This window comes from Medicago sativa, chromosome 1 (genome assembly GCF_051527215.1).
Source record: "Medicago sativa cultivar Bolivia chromosome 1, Bolivia_mono, whole genome shotgun sequence".
Taxonomy (NCBI): Eukaryota; Viridiplantae; Streptophyta; class Magnoliopsida; order Fabales; family Fabaceae; genus Medicago; species Medicago sativa.
In genome coordinates this window covers 76,389,257-76,413,206 of record NC_140749.1, presented here as the reverse complement: position 1 = coordinate 76,413,206, position 23,950 = coordinate 76,389,257, and the positions used below count along the sequence as shown (strand labels likewise).

The 23,950-nt window shown below is 35.0% G+C and overlaps 1 protein-coding gene and 1 pseudogene across 6 annotated transcripts; one reads left to right on the top strand and one right to left on the bottom strand.

The window, feature by feature from the left end:
* Nucleotides 1-12,585: 12,585 nt before the first annotated feature.
* Nucleotides 12,586-14,015, bottom strand: LOC146957542 (uncharacterized; annotated as a pseudogene).
* Nucleotides 14,016-15,102: 1,087 nt separating this feature from the next.
* Nucleotides 15,103-23,654, top strand: LOC146957541 (transcription coactivator). Of its 6 annotated transcripts, none has more exons than XM_085737002.1 (12): nt 15,103-15,260; nt 15,358-15,447; nt 15,534-15,638; nt 17,393-17,494; nt 17,593-17,677; nt 18,509-18,578; nt 18,717-18,761; nt 19,416-19,719; nt 19,837-21,776; nt 21,885-22,101; nt 22,399-22,979; nt 23,141-23,654. In XM_085737002.1, the coding sequence occupies exons 1-12, from the start codon at nt 15,177-15,179 to the stop codon at nt 23,451-23,453; spliced, it is 3,936 nt and encodes a 1,311-aa protein (XP_085593128.1). In that variant the 5' UTR covers nt 15,103-15,176; the 3' UTR covers nt 23,454-23,654. The 6 variants fall into 6 exon arrangements, with proteins under 6 accessions (XP_085593128.1, XP_085593135.1, XP_085593125.1 ...); XM_085737009.1 differs by having other exon boundaries at nt 22,399-23,030; XM_085736999.1 differs by having other exon boundaries at nt 19,822-21,776.
* The last annotated feature ends 296 nt before the right edge of the window (nt 23,655-23,950 follow it).

The following is a 23,950-nucleotide window of genomic DNA, read 5'->3' as shown; positions in this document are numbered from 1 at the left end:
TAATGATAATAAAATAAGAATAAAAGATTCCTGCTACGCCACGGAATGAAGGAGAAGAAGGAAGAAAATAAGAGTTTCAACTAACGAAGAAATACAAAATAATTGGGCATGGGAAACATTGGGATTTGGAGATTGCGATCAAGTGGTCGTTGTGGTGACGTGGAACTAACTCAAAAAACAACACTGCAAAAACATAACAATATAAAACAAATTTTTTTCGTATTGAATAATTTTGTACGGACAAGAAAATTATTTTAGTAGTTTAGGTAATTTTTACGTGGGACAAACAGTTGTGCCGCGGCATGTGAGGGACACAAAATTTAGTTTTTGTCATGTCCATTGTCTTCACTTTATCTTATCTTTGAAATAGTTTTGTTAATCAAACATTGTATAACAAAGGTTGCCATGTTATGTCCTTTATTTTTTGGCAAATTAGACACACGTATTTAGTTGTATGATAGATAATTTATTGGGGAAATAGTCACTTTGATCCTTGAATGAGTGACGAGTAGTCACAATAGTCCTTCAATGTATCGAAATAGCAAAATAGTCCCTGATTGTGCACTTTGTTAGTCAAAATAGTCCTTAATATTAAAATATTTCGTTAATATTGTCATATTAGTCCTTCAATAGACTTACTTATTGTCATATTAGTCCTTATACGTACTTACTTATTGTCATTTTAGTCCTTATATCAAAAGAGTTATTGTGAGTATTAAGGGGTTATTTAAGCCTTAAGGATTATTTTAACTAACAAAGTGGACAATCAGGGACTATTTTGGAATTTTGATACATTGAAGGACTATTATGACTACTTGCTACACATTCAGGGACCAAAGTGACTATTACCCCATAATTTATTTAGATGTAATAGATTCTCTCTGTGTTGATTCTACGATAACAAGAATTGAGTTTTAAAAAAGTTGAGTTTAAGATAATTAATTTTGTTTAAAAGTGAGATGAATCTAATTGATTTATATTTAGATGCAATCACCTAATTGATTTTAAAAGTATGATTATCAAAATAGGTTTTAATTGCATTTAAAACTGTATTTCTATTTTATTTTAGAATTTATGTTATTTTGTTAATTTTAATTGTACATAGATTATACAAACTCGTAATGCATATTTTTTTTTACCAAAAAAAATAAAGTACATATTGGGCTTCGGCCCTCTCTTGTAACAAAAAAAAAAAAATAAAGTATATATTGTAAGCATGATTCCGCAACTAAAAGAATATATAGAAGAATGCCTGATTACATGTAAGAAACAGTTGGCCATGATAATAGGAAGAAAAAAAGCCTACACAGAAGCATGGTTGGCTTAAGGTTGGGTGCATGAACTGATGAACACCGACTCTTTCTTGTTCGCTGCCACGCTTTGGTGGGCATGGAGTAGTGAAGATTGATTTCTCTTCCGTCTCATTTCCAACATAAAGAGTATAGTAGACAAATTCAAAGTTTGCTTTCCTTCTATTTCCAATGTTGCCTCCTTAAATAAGCTCATCAAGTGGAACAGCAACAACCTTATCGGCATCATTCTCAACGTTGATGGTAATTCCATGGGCTCCTCGATTAAAGTTGACTATGGAGGAGTCGTACGAAATAATGCAGGTTTTTATTTATCAGACTTTTCTAGTTTCATTCATAATTCATCTGATATATTGTATGTCGAGTTATATGCAATCTACAAGGAACCCTTGTTGGCCAAAGACTTGGAAATCACCGATCTAATTTACTGCTTTGATTCTCTTCACTGCAATAACCTCGTTAAAGGCCCCATTCTTCAAATTCCATGTTTATGGTATTTTGATTGAAGACATCGAGGAGCTGATTGAGCAAAGTTTTGTCACAATTTGCCGCACTCTTCGAGAAGGAAACCATGTGCAAATTTTATGACTAAGTTTGGAGCTTCGTCCAACAAAGAAATTACCATTCATCCTGTTTTATCTTGGTTTTCGGGTGTCAAACATTGATTACGTTTGAACCTTTTAAACCGGTGATATCTTATTTTTTCTTGGGAAGGGAAAAAGTAAGCAAAACCCTTGAGAATCGAGGTCCGGGAGTTGTTTTCGCTACGGGAAGGTGTTAGGCACCCATAACGACTATAGTAACCTATAGGAACCGTCTTTAATTTCTACGCGCGCGCTTTAATTTTAAATGCTATTTTGAAATGTTATTTACACCTAAAAGTTACTAAGTGAAGAATTGGAGGGAGAAGAATGTTTTTGGATTTTTATTTTAGTTGAATTGAAGGAATTTTGTTCCTTGCCTACGTACCCGTTTAAGGGATCAAATCCACCGTAGTTCTCTTCCAAAAAATGTTTTTGTTTTTGTTGGTTGATTTTAAGTTTGAAAATGAATTTTGAAGAATAGAAAGAGGCCTCAAGGGCATGAGATTATGAAATTGTGAGGTTGGATTAGTGAATTGCAAAATATGGTCAAAGTATGATTAAAGTTCATTAAGATTTGATTAAGAAAATAAAAGGGAAAATTACAATGGGATTTTGATCCCAAGGTTTATTATGAAAAAAGAGTTTGAGTGATGTTGTTCACATTTTTTGGAAAATGATTTTTCTAAGTATAAGGCCTAAACATACATCTAAACATACAATCCTAAACATACATCTAAACATGCATATTCTAGCTATATAGTGATGTGTGTGCATGTGTCGGTGCTTGTGTCGGTGTACATTATTAGAGTTCATTGTCCTTATTACATCACACCCTAAATACATTCTATGGCCTCTTTGCCAAGAAATTAAAAGTGCATAAAGGAAAATATTACAAAACTCCTAAGTGTTTACATTCTAACTTTGCATGAAATTGAAACTTAAAATGCAAGAAATAAAAGTGGAGAAGGAGATGAGATATGGAATGAAATGGGAATGCTTATGGAGAATATGAGACATGAGACAAGAAAATGTTAGTAATACCAATGATATAAAAACAAAATGACAAGTGCATGGTGAAACAAATATAACTTGCAAGTAAAGTAAACTAACAATTTTTAGTAAAAAGTGACAAAAGGACTTGAAATTCAATATACTTCTAAGGCAAGTTTGAGACCTAAACTCTCACAACATTGGAAGTTTTAGGTGACTTATTTCAAGGGAAGAAATATGAGAATCAAGGAAAATCGACATGCCAAAGATTATAAGATTTCCAAGTCCTTTATGCACTTTATTTCACAAGAGCATTTCACATTATTCACAACACGAAGTCCACAAAAATTTAACTCAAAGCAGCAAGCATATACCACATTTAATAGGAAAATTCACTCCAAGAAATCACATGTTCAAAGCCACAATTATGTAACAAAATTACAAGTTCAAAACCACATCAAAACTTCACAAAAAATGTTAATAAAAAGCAAGCAAAACAAGAATATGTCCTACATGTTTTTGAAATGAATTTTTACAGGCAATTGCTTTCCAAAAGATAGTCTTCAAATACCAAAATTACTTACAAGAAAAGTCCCCCAAATTTTCAAAGATTCTTACAAATTTTTAGCAACATTTTAACAAAAAAAAAGCAATTAACAAAATATTTTTTCCACGCATTTTTAACCAAGATTTAACATGCAAGAATTATCAAGAAACCTCAAAAAAGCATCAAAAACCAATAGTAATTTTCTTGGAATTTTATCATGAAAAGAAGATACGCAGGAGGTGTAACTAGCAATTATCAGTACCAAAATAGCAAAAATTAGAGCAAAAAAACGAAATCAGCAAAGAAATGAAGGCCCAAGCCCACATATGCAGTAAACGGTTCAGCATAACGCACAGGGATCGTCGGATCGATCCAAATGGATCAGATCCGAGATCCATTGCTCAAAACACACGAAGACACACAGCAATAGCATAGGTGAGCATGCACAGAATAAAAAAGGAATGAAATTCTCTAAAACAGAGAACACGTGTGTAAAACACAGTTCTCCCTTTCTTCTTCCTCGCGATAACTCTACTCCTCTGCCTTTCCAATCTTCAAAATCCAGTGAGAGTTCCGGCCAACCAGCGCTTCCGGCGTGGTGGCCGGAAAAGAAACCAAAGCCTCTTTTGAAAGGAAAACAACAATTTCGAAATCCTCTTCGTCCTAATTTAAAACTGGATTCGAATTTTCGAAGATGAGGAAAGGAGAGGCGCAGGTCCAGCCTTTTGATTCGGAATCTATCGCTGCAAGAACGAAATCAAAACGTATAGGAAGGTGAAGATGATGCGTTTACCTCGTTCGACGTCTCAGTGTTGGAATTCCTCGCCGTGGTTCGACCTTTGCTAATCCGTTCCGGTACCGTGCGATTGCGTTCTGATCTCACACCGTCTTCAATTCTGCTTGCGTTTCGTCACTGTCTGAATCCAATTCAAATGCCGCTATGTTGTTGTTGATGAGCCTTTTCTCGTTTCTATTGCCGTTGTTATTCTTGCGTTTTGTCCCGAAGCTTTGGCTGCGGCGAACTCGTGAATGAACTGTGAACACCACTGTTGAATCAGATCGAAAAATTGCAGAGGACTGAGAGGATTTTTTTGCAGAATTTGATTGTGGATGAATTGATGGTGATTAAGGTAGGATGAAGGTGATGATGAAGATTGTGGTGGTTTTGGTGGAGGTGTTGTGGTGGTGTGAGGTTGTTGGTGAAGATTGATGAAGAATGGAGGTGGTTAAAGGTGGTTAGGGAGTTGGTTAGGGTGGTGATAGAGTTAGTTAGGGAGGAGGAGTGGTGGTGAAAGTTGGTTAGAGGAGGTTATGGTGGTGGCTGTGATGCTCACGGCTGAAGCAAGAGAAGAGGGAAAAATGAAAATTGATTTTATTATTTTTGTGGATTTTTTGTGGAAAAAATGATTGAATGTGTGAGACTTTGACTTGGACCTTTGACTTATATAGGGGATAAAAGGAATGCTTGGACCAATGAGGAAATGCCACATGGACTTGGACTCTAACAAACTCTTAAGAACCAATAACATTTGGACACATGGCACATGAACTCTAACAAACTTAAAAAAAGGATTAAAATGTAAATAACAAAAGTGCGCGGACTAAAATGAAAAATTAACACTAAAATTGAATTGAAAAAGTAAATTGAAAATTAACGTAAAATGAGACGATTAAAAACAACAAAGCAGATTAAAACGAATCAGAGATATTATGTGAAATGACCAAAACGCCCCTAGGGGCTAAAATGACTCGAAACGACTCAAATGCAAATTTTAAAAATGATTTTTAACAAGGGATTAAAGCAAGAGTTTATACAAGCGAATTAAAAGACTCAGAGACAATTTTTAGAATTTAAACAGGGTTTTAACACGTGAAAGGACTAAAATGCCCCTAGGGGCAAAATTGACTCGAAATGACTTTAAATGCAATTTTTGAAATGGATTCTGACATAGAATTGAAATGAAGACTTATTCACACCAAATGAAAAGACTCGAACAAATTTTTAAAAGACTGAAAAGAAATTTTATCACATGAAATGACTAAAATGCCCCTAGGGGCTAAACTGACTAAAAAAATGACTCAACTGATGTTTTCTGAAATGAATTTTGACATGAGGTTGAAACAAGGACTTATACAAACCAATTTAAAAGACTCAAACAATTTTCAAGGATAAAAATGAATTAAATGCAGGAAATGACTAAAATACCCTTTTACATGAATTTTGCAAATAATATTGAAATAAAATGCAGAGAAGGATGCAATTGATCAGAGACATATCAAATGACTTATAATGCAAGAAAAGAAGAATTGAACAAGTATTTTTAGGTCCAAAATTAGGGTATAACACATCCTTCTCCTCTGGAAAGTCTTTTGAACCTTCTAAGGGCAGACAAGGCTGGAACCTTCTTTCCATATACACAGGTTTTGGTTTTGTTGTTTTTCTTGTTTTGATCTTAGCATGGTGTACATATACAAACAGGTGAACCGAGTTGGTTAACCGTTGAAGCTGAGCTTCAAGCTAACTCATGTTTAGGCTCGACGATCAATTTGTCTTTTTTTTTTAATAAAGAATCAATTTGTGTTTTTAAAAGCCAAACATAAACTTTATGATCAAATAGCGTTTTATGGCCTTAGACGTAAGTTTTTGAGCAGCCACCTCGCAACCAAACAAGTACTTTAAATAAATTATTTCGGTTAAAAGTAATTATAATAAAAAATAATTTGTGTTTGAATACATTTATGTAAAAATGTTTTTTTATTATAAAAAAACCAATATACTAGTAAATTAGAATCCATACAATTAACTATACTCAAAAACATTAACAAACTACACGAGAAATCAAAAAATTAAGATTCCAAAACAATTTTAAAATATCTTTGAATTCATCATTCACGTCATGCAGTCCATGAAATTCCTCCATCTTAGAAAAATTGCGCTTCAAAAATAGTTTTGGAATATCATCAAATTCATCAATCATGACATGCAGTCCATAAAATCCCTTCATCTTAGTTTTTGTAATTGTATCATTAGTCGTGAAATTGGGAGAAGTCTTCAAGAATTCAATCTGACTCATTGTCAATGGCAGATGTGGAGGCGTAGTAGGAGGAGATGAATCTTCAAAAGGAGGGACATGAACGGAATTGAGCGAGTCGACGGACAACTATTTGAAATTGATAGTCGAAGTGAGAGAATCAGAAGATGTCTTGGTGTTGTTAACAAGGATAGGGAAGAGCAAGACCCTTGACCGACCTTGTAGGCTTTGGTGAAACGCGACACATACGATCATACTCGAACATCATGTGACCGAGATCTTCTTCGTTATAGACCAGGATCAAAGCATTGAGATCTCCGCCATTGAGTTAATACTTGAAGCAAACATCGAAAATCGTCAATGTAAAAAGCTTTGCCATGAGGTTGAGCCATTTGATACTACGATCAACATTGATGATTTTGTTGTCGCCGCCAATGTAGAAATAGTGATAATGACGATGAAGATCGCAAAGCCTGGGTTGAATTTTCCACCACAACTAGTCGTGAGTTTGACTCTCGAACAGTTGGAAGGTGGGTACTCCATTGAAGAATTTGAAAGTTTTGAGAGTGAGTGAAAGGAGGATTTGAGAAAAAAATAGAAGTGAAGTCATTTTTGTAAAAGTGAGTTGAACTATAAATATGTGTGTGAAGATCAATTCCAAAATCAAAAGATATAAATTCTTGCTTCAAACAGAATCATTTAGGAAGGCATAATCAATTTTACTTGACAACAACCAAATATGTTAGAATCAATTTTTCACCTTTAAACTCAATCGTGGTTCCTCTAAGAATAGAACCAAACATAGACTAAAAGTCACTGACACTCAAATGAAATTCATTTCACTATGTCCATATACAGGGAGACAAAGATGACAAGATGTAGAGGCGTTCATAGTTTATAAAGCCGAACTTAATTGAAGTAATCCAATGACTTGATCAAGTTCTTACAAATCAATTTAGTCAAAATTGATTAATTTCTCAAACTAGTTTTAATTCAATTCAGAAATGATTTTATAATTTTAAACCGGCTTAGTTTAATTTGACCGATTCTCTACTATGATCAGATTATTTTTTAACCATTTTTTTTAAGGAATTTTTGAACCAATTTTTAGTCCACTTATTTAAACCTATTTCTAGTGAATTGAAAATAAGAAGAGTTTAAAACAAAACTAGATATTTTTTTAAGTAAAAAACTAGACATTTATTAAAAATTGAGTTTTTAAAAAAGTGGTCAAGAGAAGTAGTAAGAAAATAAAATAAAATTAAGAACAACAAAATAATTTTTAATCTTCCTCCATATCCGATCCTTGATGAATTTAATCATGTCCTTCTTGCTCCTCCTTATCATGGAAGGAAGGCTTGATATATTTCAGTTCTCATGCAATATTTACTTTCACAACACTTCCTATGTTTTCCTCGACCCATGAACCTATAAAATGTGAGTGAATTCATGAGTTCCCCGCACACCCCGACTCCATGAGTCTGGTTATGATCTTATTCATTTAGGAGCATCTTCATTTTTTATTTATTTACTAGCGAAAAGACGGGCACTATCGTGCCCGGCTGTCCGCTCTTTCTACTGCGCTAACGCATGTGATTATTTTATTATTTTATTATGTTTGTTTGTATAATTTTGATTAAAATTTTTAAATTTTTAAATATTAATGGAAATTATTGATATATTGATTTATAAACAAAATATTGTCAAGTTATATAACAATTATTTATGAACTCAACATATTTTAGCTTGTCTGCATATAAAATAAAGAAAAAATAATGATCTTTTATTGTTTATTCTAATAGTAATTACTAACATCATAACATAAATCTATAATTGCGATAAAAGAATATCTTTAAAAACTACATTTTTCGTAAAGTCTTTATCTTCTCCTTCTATTTTCCCTTCATTAATGAGAACTTTTGTTGAATTTTGAGAAATTCCTCTCGATAAAGCTAATATAATTGACCATGACTGAAAAAATGTCGTGGAAGATAGATTCTGACAATGGGAATGGTCTGCCCTTTACCATTAATTTTTTGCTCACATTTGTTACTAATATTTTTTTAGAGGATTTAAAGTTCAATCTTTAACATAATATTTTGCTCACGTTTGTCACTAATATTTTTTTCCAGAGGATTTAAAGTTCAATCTTTAACATTATTTTTTGATCACGTTTGTTACTAATTTTTTTTTAGAGTGTTTAAAGTCCAATCTTTAACATTATTTTTTTCTCACGTTTGTTATTAATCTTTTTTTCAGAGGATTTAAAGTCCAATATTCAACAATATTTTTTGCTCACGTCTATTACTAATCTTTTTTTAGAGGACTTAAAGTACAATCTTTAACAATATTTTTTGCTCACGTTTATTACTAATATTTTTATCAGAGGATTTAAAGTCCAATTTTTAACATTATTTTTTTCTCATGTTTGTTACTAATCTTTTTTTTTTGCTCACGTTTGTTACTAATATTTTATTAGAGGATTTAAAGTCAAATATTTAACATTATTTTTTGCTCATGTTTGTTACTAATATTTTTTTAGAGGATTTAAAGTCCAATCTTTAACAATATTTTTTGCTTACTTTTGTTACTAATCTTTTTTTAGAGGATTTATAGTCCATTTAATATAGTGCTAACAAATCTTTTTCTAAAAGATTTTGAATCATAATATTTTGCTCACGTTTGTTATTAATATTTTTATCAGATGATTTAAATTCCAATTTTTAACATTATTTTTTGCTTAGTTTGTTACAAATCTTTTTTTTTTGCTCACGTTTGTTACTAATATTTTATTAGAGGATTTCAAGTCTAATCTTTAACATTATTTTTTGCTAATTTTTTTACTAATATTTTTTTAGAGGATTTATAGTCCAATCCTCATCGGCTATTATTTTTGTTTAAAAAAAATTAAAAAAACTCATAGACCCGTGAGAAATAAAGCAAGATAAAACATAAAATTTGGATTATTTTTTTCATAAGTGATTATTGTTCAACTTTGATTTTCTCTTGCTCAAAAAAAAAAAAAACTTTGATTTTCTCAAATTCTGATTCATTCATTCATTCTTCTAACAAAAAAAAAAGTAAAAACAAAGCTTGAATTGTATTGTTGGCGGAAAATAAATTGCTCGAAGGATAAAACAAAAAGATATTCAATTCATGAAGTGGATCTTAAATATATTCCATTTAATGGTGCTTCAGAAGTATTAATCAAGTTCTTGAGCCTTGGAACTTTCTAATTTTTTAGAGGTGATGAGATGTGATCAGAGGGTACTATGATGAATTCTTGATCGATTTGAATTCATGAGAAGAGACAAAAAGAATGTAAATATAATTTTTAAACTTTTTCTTAGTTTGATCTGTTGTTAACGGTGGTAAAAGAAAGTTAACAGTGACGATTAGTGACATTGATTATTAATCCACGTGTTACTTTATAATTGGCTATTTGTATTTAAAATTAAGGGTATTTTTGGAAAGAAAATTCCAACCCAAAAGTGTGCTGAAAGGGGTAGTTTTCTTTATATATAGTATAGATAAAGAGTAATACACAAAAAAAAGTTTGAAAAAATTATTAAGTAAAAAAACTTTGAAAAATTTATTAAGTAAATTATAGCTGCAGGAACCATCTAGTGACCCAACCTAATATCTCTACTCGATGTGTATATCTCTTTTTAAACGACTTCCTCATTTATTTTGATGGGTCTTAGAACACACGCTAAAGAAACTAAAAATAGTAATTTTACAATAAAAATTACAAATTTTAAACTTAAAAAAAATTGAATTCATCACTTTTCAATAGGGGGTTTGGATTCTCTTTATTTAACGGAGAGAATCATGACTTCATGTGGGGGTATGTATATATATCTACAAAAAATCGATGAAAATTGCTTTTCTGATATTCATAACTTCACAATAACACAAAAAATTACCTAAAAACTCCCAGCGGTAGTTAACTACCGATGAATACTTGTTAATCAAATGACTACAAAGTGCTTCAATCACAGGTCTCAGCCATACAAACAAAATTTTCAGAAGCAATCAATTCAATTCCTTCTCAATTCCTTTGCGTTTCTTCCTCTAATCTTCTCTTGAAACAAACAGGCCTACCCAAATCAATTGTTTAACCTTCTTCTTCACCATCGCCATCAACAACTTCATCTTGTTCTTGTTTTATGAGATTAACATGAACATTTTTATCTGGTTTTGAATTCAAATGGAATGAAAAAGAGTTATCAGTGAGTGACCCATTTGATGAATTTGTTGGAGATGCCATAGTAGCTTGATAAATCTGCTTGTGCATCCATGGATACAAAAAAAAAGAACGATTTTTTTCAGAAGCAACAACAAAAATTCCCAGTTCAAAAAAATCTTTTTTTTTTCAAAATTATAATGGGTAGTTTCAGAAACAACAATAACAAATACCCAATTCAACAAAATGATTTTTTTTTTTAAATTGAAGTTATGGGTATGTTCAAAAACAACAATAACAAAAACAAGTACAAACAATGGGTGGAGTGAGAATAATAAGGTAAGGACGAAGAAGATGATTTTTGTAGCATATTAGAAAGAGAATGGTTAGAAAGAGAAGGTAGAGGAAAGAATATGAATGTGAATATGTGAATGTAGCAGGGAAATTGAACATTGGGTTTGGTTCTCTTTAGCGTAAGAAATTGAAGAAAAGTGTTCAGCGGTAGTTAACTACCGCTGGGTCTAGGGGTGGAAATGGGCTAGGCCGGGCCGGGCTTTGTAAGGCCTAAGCCTGGCCTACTTCAAAAATTATAGGCCTGAGCCTGGCCTATTACCCGTCATAGGCTCATTTTCGAGGCCTGAGCCTGGCCTTTTTAAAGGCCTGATGAAGCCTGAAAGCCTATTTAAAAGCCTATTTTATCCTAAGGCCTAGCAACACGTGTAAGCCTACTCCTAAATAGGCCAAAACTTATTTAGGCCTAAAGCCCACAAATATGTTTGCTACTAAATAATGAATTCTTACGAAGGTCTAATCACACCAATATATCAGCTACTAAATAACCAATCATATGAAGGCTTGTGTTTATGGAGAAAAAAAAACTTTAAAAATATCAATAATGGAAGATATGTTATATATGAAAAGCTTAATAGGTCGGCCTGATGGGTTTAATAGGCTTTTTTGCAAGCCTTAGCCTGACCTGTTTAATTAAATAAGCCTTATAAAAAGCTTGAGCCTGGCCTTGTTAATAAACGAGCTGGGCCGAGTTAGGCTTTAAATAGGCTAGGCCGTAGGCCCCTGTCGGACGGCCTGGCCTGCTCCCACCCATAGCTGGGTCCCAACAGTAGTTAACTGCTGTCAGTTTTTTTCAACGACAGTTAACTACTGTTGGGGGTAATTTTGTCATTTTCATGTGTTATTATGAACTTATCAATGTCAAAAGAATCCTGCTCTTTACCCAAACAGTATTGCTCATTCCCAAAGTAAAAGATCAAACTGCCCCTACGCATGTTAAGTTACGCTAGTACAAATATTAACGCATGTTAACATGCGCTACGTAGGTTAACATGCGTTAGTGTTATTTGTTGAAAAGCACTGCGCATGTTAACATACGCTGGTGTTATAAGTAAAAAAAAATAACGCATGTTAACATGCGTTAGTGTAATGGAGTGCGTGAGTTAACTCACGTTGCCATTTGCACTGGCGTGAGTTAACTCACGTTCATAGCAGAAACAGAAACTGCATGCATGCATGCAGTAACAGAACAGACTTTTGAAAAGTCTAGAAAGACCTGTAATCACGCCACATTCATAACTTAACCAAATTACGCCAGTTTAAGAAGTTTATCGGATAATACGACATAATTGATCAAAATTAATTAAAAACATTGTTTTTCTCACAATCACATAATCACACATAAACGATCCAAACGGTCCAAATTTTACAAATACGCCGGTAATGACCCGTAATAATTTAAACACACTTAATGACACGTAAACGATCCAAAATAATTCTTTTCATATATTTATATAATATTAGTTACATATTGGCCATAAATATCAAAATTACACAATAGGCCACCAAAAAATATGTCGGGGTGTAATACCACCAAAAAATAGGACGAACACCCACCGACCCAAAAGTGTCATAACCTATCTAACTAGACTAGTGATAGTGCATAATCTCCATCTTCATCCATGACTTCGTTCTCTTGATTTGGCTTTTCCGGGGTGTCCAAAGTAATAGGATTGTGCTCATTTGTTGGTTTCTTTGGCGGCTTAGGCTCCTTTGACATGAGCTCATCGAAGGCGGCGTTTCTATCCAAAAACTGAAAAAGCCATTGCTCCGCTTCACCAATCTTGTGAGTCATCCACTCCTTAGGAGGAGTGGTAGCGGACAATTTTCTTTCAACTTCACATGAAGAAAGTGGTCCGGAATCAAGCAAAGGCACATTATGTTGGAATGTGGATTAAGTGGTGGAGCACTCCGGATTGGAAAATATGTCTCACATGAACCACCCAATTCGGACAAAGTCAATAGAACAACCGCTCTATTGTAGCAACTGGCAATAATGTGACCTATATCCGGAGTGGTCAACCACTTCTCTGGAGGCGCAATACCACTTCTACTTGTTGGATGGTGTAAACCATCCAAGATAAGTTTGTAACGGCTCTCGGTAGCATATTCCGGATGAGCAAAGAATAAATCTTCAAGAGTGGTTTCCTCGCTATTTGCTCTTGTGAAATAGACATACCGATGCTTCTCCAACTTTGTAATCAAGTATTGCAACTCGGTCTAGTCCTCCCTTTGCCCCTTGCGCCATCTAGTTCGTGCATTATACACTTGCTTGATGCCTGTCACACTTTCTTTGTTTCTTTCCTTCAAATCCGTGAGAATATTCCTAGGCTTTGCCAAGCTCTTTGTCATGTCGATAACTCTTTGCTTCTCCTCCCCTTTTAGTCGACCCGCAAGAAGGTGGCCGGATAAGTTTGGCGCCAATTCATGGTTGTGAACTCCACAAAGCATTGCAATCCACCATTCTTGTGTTTTTTTTTTCAAAGAAGCATTTCAACCTAAACAGACAATTGCACATCCTTGATCCCGTGCCTTCAAGCTTCGGTTTCTTCCTCGTCTTAGGTGGTTTGTATTCACCACTCCTCTCACATTGCATCGTCATGTATGGCGCTATTGTACTAGATTTATCTATAGAAATAGTAAATCCCGCCCTAGCCGCTTGTCGACGAACCCAACCATGCAATTCTTCTCGATCTTTCCATCTCTCGTTTGTTGTAAAAAATGAACCGGTGTTTTCTTCAATAACACGAACACCGGTAGGTACCGGTTTAGGCTTCTCTTCAAAGTTACCGGTAGGTACCGGGTTTGCTTGATTGTGAAGTATGTGAGCTTCAACTTGAAAAGGAATTTTCACTTTAAACTTCACATCATTGGGTGGTTTGCCTACGCCGGAAGCTTCACCGAAAGCTTTGTTTTTGCCCGGTTTGGGCTCAACGCCATCCTCTGCCACATGTTCCACCATGCCACTCAATGTCTACTCAATAAAAAAATACAAAGAAAACATAAATAAATGACTTGTGCGGCAAGCAAAGCAAGTAAAAAAAAGTGGCGCAAAATTTCAAAATCTGGGCAACAGACTGGGCAACACACTAGCGTGAGTTAACTTGCGTTAGTGTTATCTTCCTACGCAAGTTAACTTGCGCACACCTCACAACTAGCGTGAGTTAACTCACGCTCAACCCTAGCACCTACTGACAAAAATGACGTGACAGGCAGAAAAACCAGGAAAATAGGATGAGTTTTGGTGATACATTACCTGTTCTTTGATGCTTGATGAGCGTAGAAACTTGCTTCCTGACGATTTGCAATGATTTGGAGTTGAGATTATGACCTAAAAATTCGCACCTTTTGGGTTTTTGGAGATGGAGGGAAAGAAAAAAATGGTGTTTTGGGCTTGCATGCTGAGTTTTGAACTAAAAACTGCACTTAGCGTGACTTAAGTTTTCTAGAAATTAAGTTATGAATTGATCCGTTACGATGAGTTTCTCCATCAGTTTATGATGTCACACTATAATTCGAAAATGTTGCGTATGAGTTTTCCAGTAAACATCATCAAACTGGATACGATTGTTATGAGTTTTCCGATAAATTTCATCAATCCGGATACGATTTGAATGAGTTTTCAGGTAAAATTCACCAAAATCCAGATAAAAACCTTTAATCTGAAACGATCCTTATTAGTTTGCCATTAAAAAGATTGATTCCATAATCGTTTCTGATGAGTTGTCCGAAAGGTTACAAACCAGAAAACTTTGAATTTTCTTTTTTGAAAAGTGAAAAACAAAATGAAGTTTTGAGTTTTCAAGTGAGGGTAAAATAGGTAGATCATATAAAATGTAAGGGTGAAAGTATAACCGTAGGGGTGTGGGATAAAATTTCCTCGATCTAGAAGGTTCGGCCCAACTGTAATTAATACAGGCCCAAGCCCATACACATTGAGATTTCATGATCCCGCCACTAAACGAAAATCAAAAGGACGAATGAGATAAACATTCCCTCGCATTTTTTTAGCCGAAAAATAATATAAATAAAAAACAAAAATATAAATAAATTAAAACCCTTTCCTTTCACCGCTAAAAGCCAAAAACTGTACTCTACTGTTACCATTTCAATTCAAGTCTTCTCGAGGAAGTTTGTTACAGAAATCCACAAACTCGTTTTCATTTTTCTTCTCAAATGCTCGAAACGAGTCACTCTTCGCGAGTCTTTCGCGGTGTTCATTTCGCTCTCTTTGGTTTCGATCATCTCACAGAAAACAAGGTTTTTCCTCTTTTTTTTTATTAATTTTTTTAAATTTTCGATCTGGAAGGTTCTTTTTCTTTTGATCTGATTAAATTTCTATTTTATTGTTGCGTAGATTCGATTCAAGCTTGTTAATGGCGGTGGAGTTGATGCGGGGAAGAACACTGGAAATTGCACGCATGTTATTGTTGATAAAATTGCTTATGTGAGTTTGAAACCCTATTTCTTTTTCTTTTGAATTTTTTCTCTAATTTTGACAAGAAATGATTGAATTTTGTGTTCTTATCACAGGACGATCCGGTGTGTGTTGCTGCGAGAGAGGATGGAAAGATGTTGGTGACTGCATTGTGGGTTGAACATAGTGCTGATGTTGGAATGCCTGTTGATGCTACCTCGGTTTGTTTCTTCTTTCTTTTTTTCCGTTGATGTTTTGTTTGAATTTGAATTCATTTTGGTTCTGTTATGCTTATAATGCATGAATTGCTCAAAAAGTGCGCACAACTGTTCACTTCAAGAGTTTAGCAATAGTATCTCGTTGTCAGCAAGTAAAATTTTGAAATGGAAAATGTTTGCGCAAAGTAAACATGGCTTTATAATGCATGGATTCCTGTTGCCATTTTCATTTGTATTAATGAGAAATGTTAATTAATTGATTACTCCCTCCATTTCAAAACGTTTAAGGTTTTTATGCACATAATAAGAAATGCAATGATTAAAAGAAAGAGTATTGTTATTCTTCTAAATCGTCCCTTTTAATTATTGATTGAATGGGACAATTGGAAAGAAAAATTTATTATTGCATTGAAAACTGAAAAATGACACTCATTTTGAAACGGAGGGAGTATAAAATAGTAAATGTTTTACTAAGACATTGTAGCATAAGTTGCGTGTATATGTGTCTTGGTTCTATTTATAAGCTAATAAGGAGATTGATGGGATGCAACACATAGAATTTCAGTTGAGAGTAACTATAGGACTACTCATTTGTAGGAAATGTTGGACTTTAAAATGGGAAATGTGTTCTCTTCTCTTCATTCATGCAGTCACATAATTAGCCAATTGGATTGTTCCGACTTTGTATTTTGTACTAGATTCACATATTTCAAAACGTAGGCCTCCCAATTTTGATTGGATGATTGGTATTGTATGATTTTGTCAAATAAGTGATAATGTGATTACCTTATAGCATCCAAAATTTCATATGAAATGCCAATAAGTGGATAATAAGTATGTACCATTGCAGATGAGAACCTTGAGTTGGATAAATGAGCTAGTGAGAAAAAAAGATTAGAAATGAATGTATTTGGCAAATAGTTGGAGTAGCATGTGCAAATAAATCCTAATGAGAACAGAAGTTCCAAGTAAAAGAGGAAAGAAAAACAGTAGAAAACCTATGTGGAGAAAATTCTTCACTCTAAGGCTTTGTTATTTTGGAGGGGAATGGAAGGGAGGGTTTTGGAAAAAAAGGAAGGAACAAGAGGAAGAAATATAATACTTTGTTTGATAGGGGAGAGCTTTGGGGAGGTTCATTTTTCTTTATAATACAAAACCCACATCATTTGGGGGAACTCAAAAATTGTATTAGAGGAGGACTTTGGAGGGTTTATACGAATTCTTCAAATTCAATCTATGTTATAATATTTTTAAAATTAAAAATATATTAATCATAAGTATTAACTTATAAAGATCACCCTTTCAAAAAATGTGATAGATTTCTCCATTTTCCCCTATATTTCCAAGCCCCCTGAAGCCCTCCCCTCCAAACTCCCAAACAAAGCCTAAATGAATTTATTGGAGGCTTAGTTTGAGAATGACATTGTTTGGTTCTTATGCTAACTCACTTAGATGGATAGGTTTGGTTAGTAGTTAGTACCCAGTGCTACTATACTTCTGTGCACTTTTTACATTTCACATAAAAGAGTTAAAAATGATTGAAATTGCTCTCACACTTAAAAATGAACTTATGGATCAAAACACGAGGCATAATATAAATCAATTTTTTTTCTTCACATGTTGTGTTGAGAAATTTCTTGTACTTCTACAAGTCATTTTGAGAACAAATAGCAGATTTTATGCACGTGTGTACTTGACTTTGTAGGAAGAGTTAATGTTGCTTTCTATGTGAGTTAATCGTGTTTTCCATTTACCAGGTCATGTACAGACCGCTTAAAGATTTGGATGGAATTCCGGGTGCAAAAGATTTGGTTGTCTGCTTGACTGGCTATCTACGCCAGGATCGGGATGACATTATGGTGAGCATATGTTTTACTTTATCATATTGATTTTGTCCAGGAGCTTATATGCTTTGTTATGTAACCGTACTTGATCTCACCATATTTTCCCTCTTCAGACAATGGTTGGCCTGATGGGTGCACAGTTTTCTAAGCCGTTGGTCGCAAACAAGGTTACTCATCTAATATGCTACAAATTTGAAGGTTCGTTTCATCTTTGTTATTGGTATATGTAATTGAGAACACACTATACTGCTTTTGTAAAATTCGCCGCTTTTCATTATATATTATTAACGGAGTAAACCATCCATTTCATCTCTGAATAATGAATTTACACATTCTCTCCTACTTCGTCCCATTAGTAAATGAAAATAATTAGTTCCTTATGTTTTATAAGTAGTCCCAACGTTTTGTCAGATTTATATTGTTAGTTCTTGCTCCGATATATTGACAAAATTCACTAAACTATAGGGACTATCAGAACAGAGGTGACAAAACGTGAGGGATTATTAGGATGAACATGAAAAAATTTAGTGACTGTGTTAGGTTTCTGGGTATTTTCTTAGCCAGTAAGGTGATTTATTCGCCACTGAAGTTTTATTGTTAACAGAAAAATGAAATACACAAGGGAGCACTACCTCTCCTCACACTGGAAGTTTCAGTTTATGTAAGAGAAATCAAAAGCTAACTAAACTAATTTTCCTCCTCTTATTTATAAGGATGAAAAACAGAACTCAACTGAAAACAACCAACTACCCTAAGTGAATTACATTAACAGCTATCACCAAATTACAAAATTATCACTTATTAGAATCTTCCCCTTCCTAAATAAACCTTTCAGATCTTCTTTGAAGGGAGAGGTTCCTCAACATTAGTCTCAAGCCTAACAGACTACTTATCACTTTCATTAACTTGAGAGACAAATTAAGAGAGGTGTAATTTCAGGAAAAAAATGGTAGTTTACCCATTATTGATGTGTAAGAATATCATTTCATTCTTTTCCTTTTAAATTGTTTTTTGAAATTTGGTTTACAGGGGAGAAGTACGAGCTTGCCAAGAGATTGGCCACAATAAAGCTAGTTAATCACCGTTGGCTGGAAGATTGGTATGTATGCCTTTATTCTTGTTTGACAAGGAGTTATGGGTTTACCATGAAATCTCATGTATTTAAATTGTGGCTGCTGGTTCAAATTGTGACATTTTTCTTTGTTTTCTAAATTTAACTTGCTGTTAATTTCTTCAGCTTGAAGGATTGGGTGCTTCTTCCTGAAAACAAATATAACAAGAGGTTAGACATTGTGCCATATTATAAATAGAATTTCACTGTCATTTGAAATATGTTTTTATGATAGAACATTATGGCGTAATTTGGTTGTTGTTAAAATATGTTTTTATCACGTTGTAGCAGGTAATGCAATTGTTGCATTTCACCGGTAACGTTTATTAATAATCATGGACACTCCTGTATTTTGAGACCGACGATCTGTTTCGTGTTTTTAAATGAACTTGCACACGATATGTTAGCTTAAATGAGTGGAATCTAAGAATATAAGATGAAATTTGCTTTGAACATCATAATATCAAGATGCATCACACATAATGCAACATGTGCTTATCCTCTCTCGTAATCTTAAGGATTCCAGCTTTCCAAGGTGTTCTCAATTCATTTGTTTGCGATGTTTGTTGCTGAGAAAAAAGACGGGGGTAATTTATAAAGATGCACTTTAAACTGATTGATTTTAAAGCATCTGGATGAATTACTGTAAAAGCTTACAGTATGAAATTGATAATAGAGATTTTATTCTTGTTTAAAAGCTTTAAGATGAGATGCAATCACTTATTTTTTCCTAAGATCTGATAATCATTTACATGTTTATTTCCGTTAGCTTTTCCATGTTATCCATTTCAACTAATTACTCAACTCTAATTCATTCTCAAACAGTGGTTTTGAACTAGAGATGATGGCGGAAGAGGCTAAGGATTCTGAGGATGAGGCGGAAGATTCCAAGCTGGGGCAATCAGGGGGAAGGACTATAAGCAAAAGTCCCCTAGGTTCAAAATTTGGCACAGCTGTGACTCATGGATCGTCAAAATCTCTAAGAGAGGAGGCATCAAAAGCCATCCCAAATTCTACTGGTCCACAAGTTTTTCCAAATGCCAATAAGGGTAAAGACTCTTCGATTACTACAGGAAATAAGAACAATTCTGATCAAGACGTAGACTTGCATAATATTAGCAACCTGAAGGTAAGCTGTCAGGTTCCTGACGTTTCTTTGCATTCTACATCATGTCAGCTACATGAATCATATGTTAGGACCATTGAGTCTAAGAATGCTGATTTTCCAAAGGCACCTGGCTTCCAGGATATTGACATTACTGGAAATACAAATTCATCTGGTCTGTGGCCTAATCTGCGTGATGACAATTTGGAGACCAAGAAGTTAAGTTACACAAGATCAACTTCTACAAGTGCTGATGGACTTGCACATTCAGATGAAAAGCTCGGTGCTACGAGTTATTCTAGGAAGAACCAAAAAGGGTTTACCTTTTCCAGGGTAGTAGATCAATGTGAAGACAGAGAAGGCAGCAATCTTGAAACCCCTTCCACCAAGGTAGAAAAGGCAAGTGAGGTAATCAAATCTGCATGTGTTGAAGGTTCTGGGAAAGAAACTGGTGTTATTCAAGAGGATTATCAAAATAATTCATTGCCTCAAAAGAGGACAAATGAAGCTGCTTCTTCTACCAAACTAAAATCAAGAAAGATCACTAGTAATGCAAAATTGTCTATTGAAAAAACCCCACTAACAAATGGTAAATCTCAAGGATCGAAAGTGCCATCTGTGGTTGATGAGCCACCTGTGTCTGATGGCTTTCTTTCTGTTGACAAAGATGGTAGAAATAACTTAAATACCTGCTTGGTTTCTAAATCCGCAGCTTCTGCCTCCAACACATTGGCATTTGATAAGCCTATCTCAGGAAATGCAGAATCTGCTCAACGTGATAATGCTTATCAGAATTCAGCACAAAAGACTGTTCAGAGCTTAATCAAGTCTAAAGATAGTGGTGAGCCTGATGCAACGGTTTTTGGAAAGGGGCAAGGTGATAACGAAGCAGAGCAACTTAATATCACCACACATCTTGAGTGTTCATCACCAGGAAAGAATTCAAAGAATGAAGGATTTCCTGGTCTTGATAATTGGGATTTAAGCAATGAAGAAAGCAATAAGCCGATTAGAAAGTCACCGCGCAAGAAGTCAGCTGCCAAGAGAACTTTGGGTTCTAGACCCAGAAAAGGTGTTACTGCTAAACTGAAAAGTTCAGTTTGCTTGAATAAAACTACTCAGCGAGATGAAGGTGTAAGTTTTTCCAGCAGAAGCAAAGAAATAGCAACTTCTGGTGTGAAGGAGCGTCACGCATCACCCCAAATCCTTGATGTTAACAAATTGATGGAGCAAAAACCGGTTAGTGAGTATGCAGAAGATGCTGGTGGCAGAACTGATTTTTTGGATGACGAAACTGAGGCTCCAGATGACAAATGTGAAGTAGAGTTGGGAATGGCTCCGGATGAAGAATTGGTTCATCTTTCAAATAAAGTAGACACCTCAGCAGAAGAGAAGTTAGAAGCAGTTGACCAGGATAAAAAATGTGAAGAAGCAATGCCTCCTAAAAAAGTCACAAATGAAACTAAAAAACAGAAATTACCTTCAGAGTTAGACTCAACCTCGAAGTTAAAAGTAAAACATCAAACGATAAAACGTCCTGCAAGTAAAACCAAGAAGACCACAGCTGCAAAGAAGTTAGCGAAATCGGAAAAGGCAGTATTTGGGGAGAAGATTCCAAATGAGACAAGAGATGAGGCAGGGATAAAAATCCTGAAAGAAATGTCACTGTCTGTACCTTCTGATATAAGTGAGAACTCAAATGCACCAAAAAATAAGCTCGAGAATTTTATTGAAGAGGAAAAGGAGAATAGACCAAATGATGAAGAGCATGGTTTTGAGGAGAGAAGAAATGTTGGGAATCGAACTACTAAATCTAGTGCTAAGCCAGCAAATATCAAGTCTAAGGAAATGAAACACGCTCCATCTATATCAGAATTTAAGGCAAGAGTAAAACCTGAAACCACATGTTTTATTTTAAGTGGCCATCGCCTACAGAGAAAGGAGTTTCAGCAGGTGATCAAGCGTTTGAAAGGAAGGGTTTGCCGTGATTCTCATCAGTGGTCATATCAGGCAACACACTTCATAGCTCCAGATCCTATAAGGAGGACAGAGAAATTTTTTGCCGCTACTGCATCAGGAAGGTAAGGAAAAGTAGGCATGTTAAAAAATTAAGTCCGTAATTCTGTATAATGTGTTCAAACATTGACGCATGCATATAAATTGTCTAACTAATCTCGGGTGGAATGCAGGTGGATTCTTAAAACTGATTTCTTAAGTGCCAGTAGCCAGGCAGGAAAATTATTGCCAGAGGAGCCTTATGAGTGGCACAAAAATGGTCTCAGCGAGGACGGTGCCATCAATATGGAGGCTCCAAGAAAGTGGCGGCTGTTGAAAGAAAGAACAGGTCATGGTGCCTTCTATGGGATGCGCATTGTTGTATATGGTGATTGTTTTGCTCCACCTTTGGTATGTTTTTCTTCAATGGCAAATGTTTGTAGTTAGTAGTTGGTTTTTTAGATCATATTTTCTCCTTCGTCCGGGTTTGAACTCCGGACCTCCAACTCCTTTTCCCTTAGCTCGAACCAGCTGAGCTACCCAACCCCCTTTGAAATTTATTTTGTATGTATTTTCTTTTCGCCTTCATAAGGGAATGGATGGGTATAGGCTTTACAACTAGTATTTATAATATAACACAGTCTGTCTTTCAAATAAAGTATTCATGAGTTTAACTTTTGTTTCTTATCCAACTTAATTGTTTCACAGGATACTCTTAAGCGTGCGGTCAAAGCTGGAGATGGAACAATATTAGCAACATCTCCTCCTTATACTCGCTTTCTTGATACTGGGGTCGACTATGCCATAGTTAGCCCTGGCATGCCACGTGTCGATTTGTGGGTCCAAGAGTTCTTAAAACATGAGATACCTTGTGTTGTAGCGGACTACTTGGTTGAGTACGTCTGCAAGCCGGGGTTCTCCCTTGAGAGACACGTACTGTACGGCACTCATGCTTTGGCAGATAGGTCATTTGCAAAACTTCAAAGTAAGGCAGAAGAGATTATTGAGGAGGTTATTCCTCCTCATGAGGATCGCGACGATGACAATGATGATATAGCTTGCCAAGTATGTGGATCCCCGGAAAGAGGAGATGTCATGCTGATTTGTGGTGATGAAAGTGGTTCCGTTGGCTGTGGAGTGGGTACTCATATCGACTGCTGCGATCCTCCGCTGGCAGCTGTTCCTGAGGAGGATTGGTTTTGCCCAAAATGCAGTAGCACCCAAACCCAAACATGCTCAAAAAAACCCAATAAAAGGAAAAAGGGTGCATTGTCTTCATCCAAGGCAAAGTGAGTCTGTCCCTTTTGAATCTGTCAACATGTATCTGATTTTTATCAACCGTTAGTCCCTGCTCATTGTGTGTTTCACTCTTGCTGTTCTTAGATATCTGTCACAGTAATTATGTATAAATCTTGATTTACACATTTGGGCGACCCTTAATGGATTTTAGGTCATTTACCAAACATCAAAGTAAGGCAGAAGAGATTATCAAGGAGGTCATTCCTCATGAGGGTTGCAATGATGACGATGTAGCTTGCCAAGTATGTGGATCGCGGGAAAGAGGAGATTTGATGCTGATTTGTGGTGATGAAACTGGTTCCATTGGCTGTGGAGTGGGTACCCATATCGATTGCTGCAATCCTCCGCTGACAGCTATTCCCGAGGAGGATTGGTTTTGCCCAAAATGCATTAGAATCCAAAAATGCTCAAAAAAAGTCAATAAAAGTAAAAAGGGTGCATTGTCTTCATCAAAGGCCAAGTGAGTCTGTCCCTTGAGCCTGTTAACGTGTATCTGATTTTTATCTATCGCTAGCCCCTGATCATTGTTTGTTTTACTCTTGCTGATCTTAGATAGCTGTCAGAATAATTATGTAACAATCTCTAGACGAACAAACTAATGTTGATTTGCATGTTTGGGCAACACTTCATGGATTCAGTGATGAATAGCAAATTAATTTGTGAAACTCTGAAAAATAGGATCTACTATCCATTTCATGAAAATGTACACAGTAAAGTTTACTGGACACATTTGATGAACATCGGTGAACACTAGTTTTTATAATGCAAACAGTTATATAAGTTTATGGTGCTCACAATTATATAAGTTTATGATACATATTTTAAAATGTGTATCATAAGTTTGTTTAGGGTGAATGTGAATATTTTAGAAAAGTTTTCACTGGAAACTTATAGTTAACAGTGTTCATGTATCTACGATACAATACATATGTTTACGGCACTCCTCTTTTTTTGGAGAGAT

Excerpts from the sequence above, each read along its gene's own strand:
- LOC146957541 (XM_085736996.1), top strand. The coding sequence starts at position 15,177 with ATGCTCGAAACGAGTCACTCTTCGCGAGTCTTTCGCGGTGTTCATTTC. Across the intron at positions 17,678-18,508 it reads AATATGCTACAAATTTGAAG|GGGAGAAGTACGAGCTTGCC; the intron begins GTTCGTTTCATC and ends TTTGGTTTACAG. Across the intron at positions 22,102-22,398 it reads ATTGTTTTGCTCCACCTTTG|GATACTCTTAAGCGTGCGGT; the intron begins GTATGTTTTTCT and ends ATTGTTTCACAG.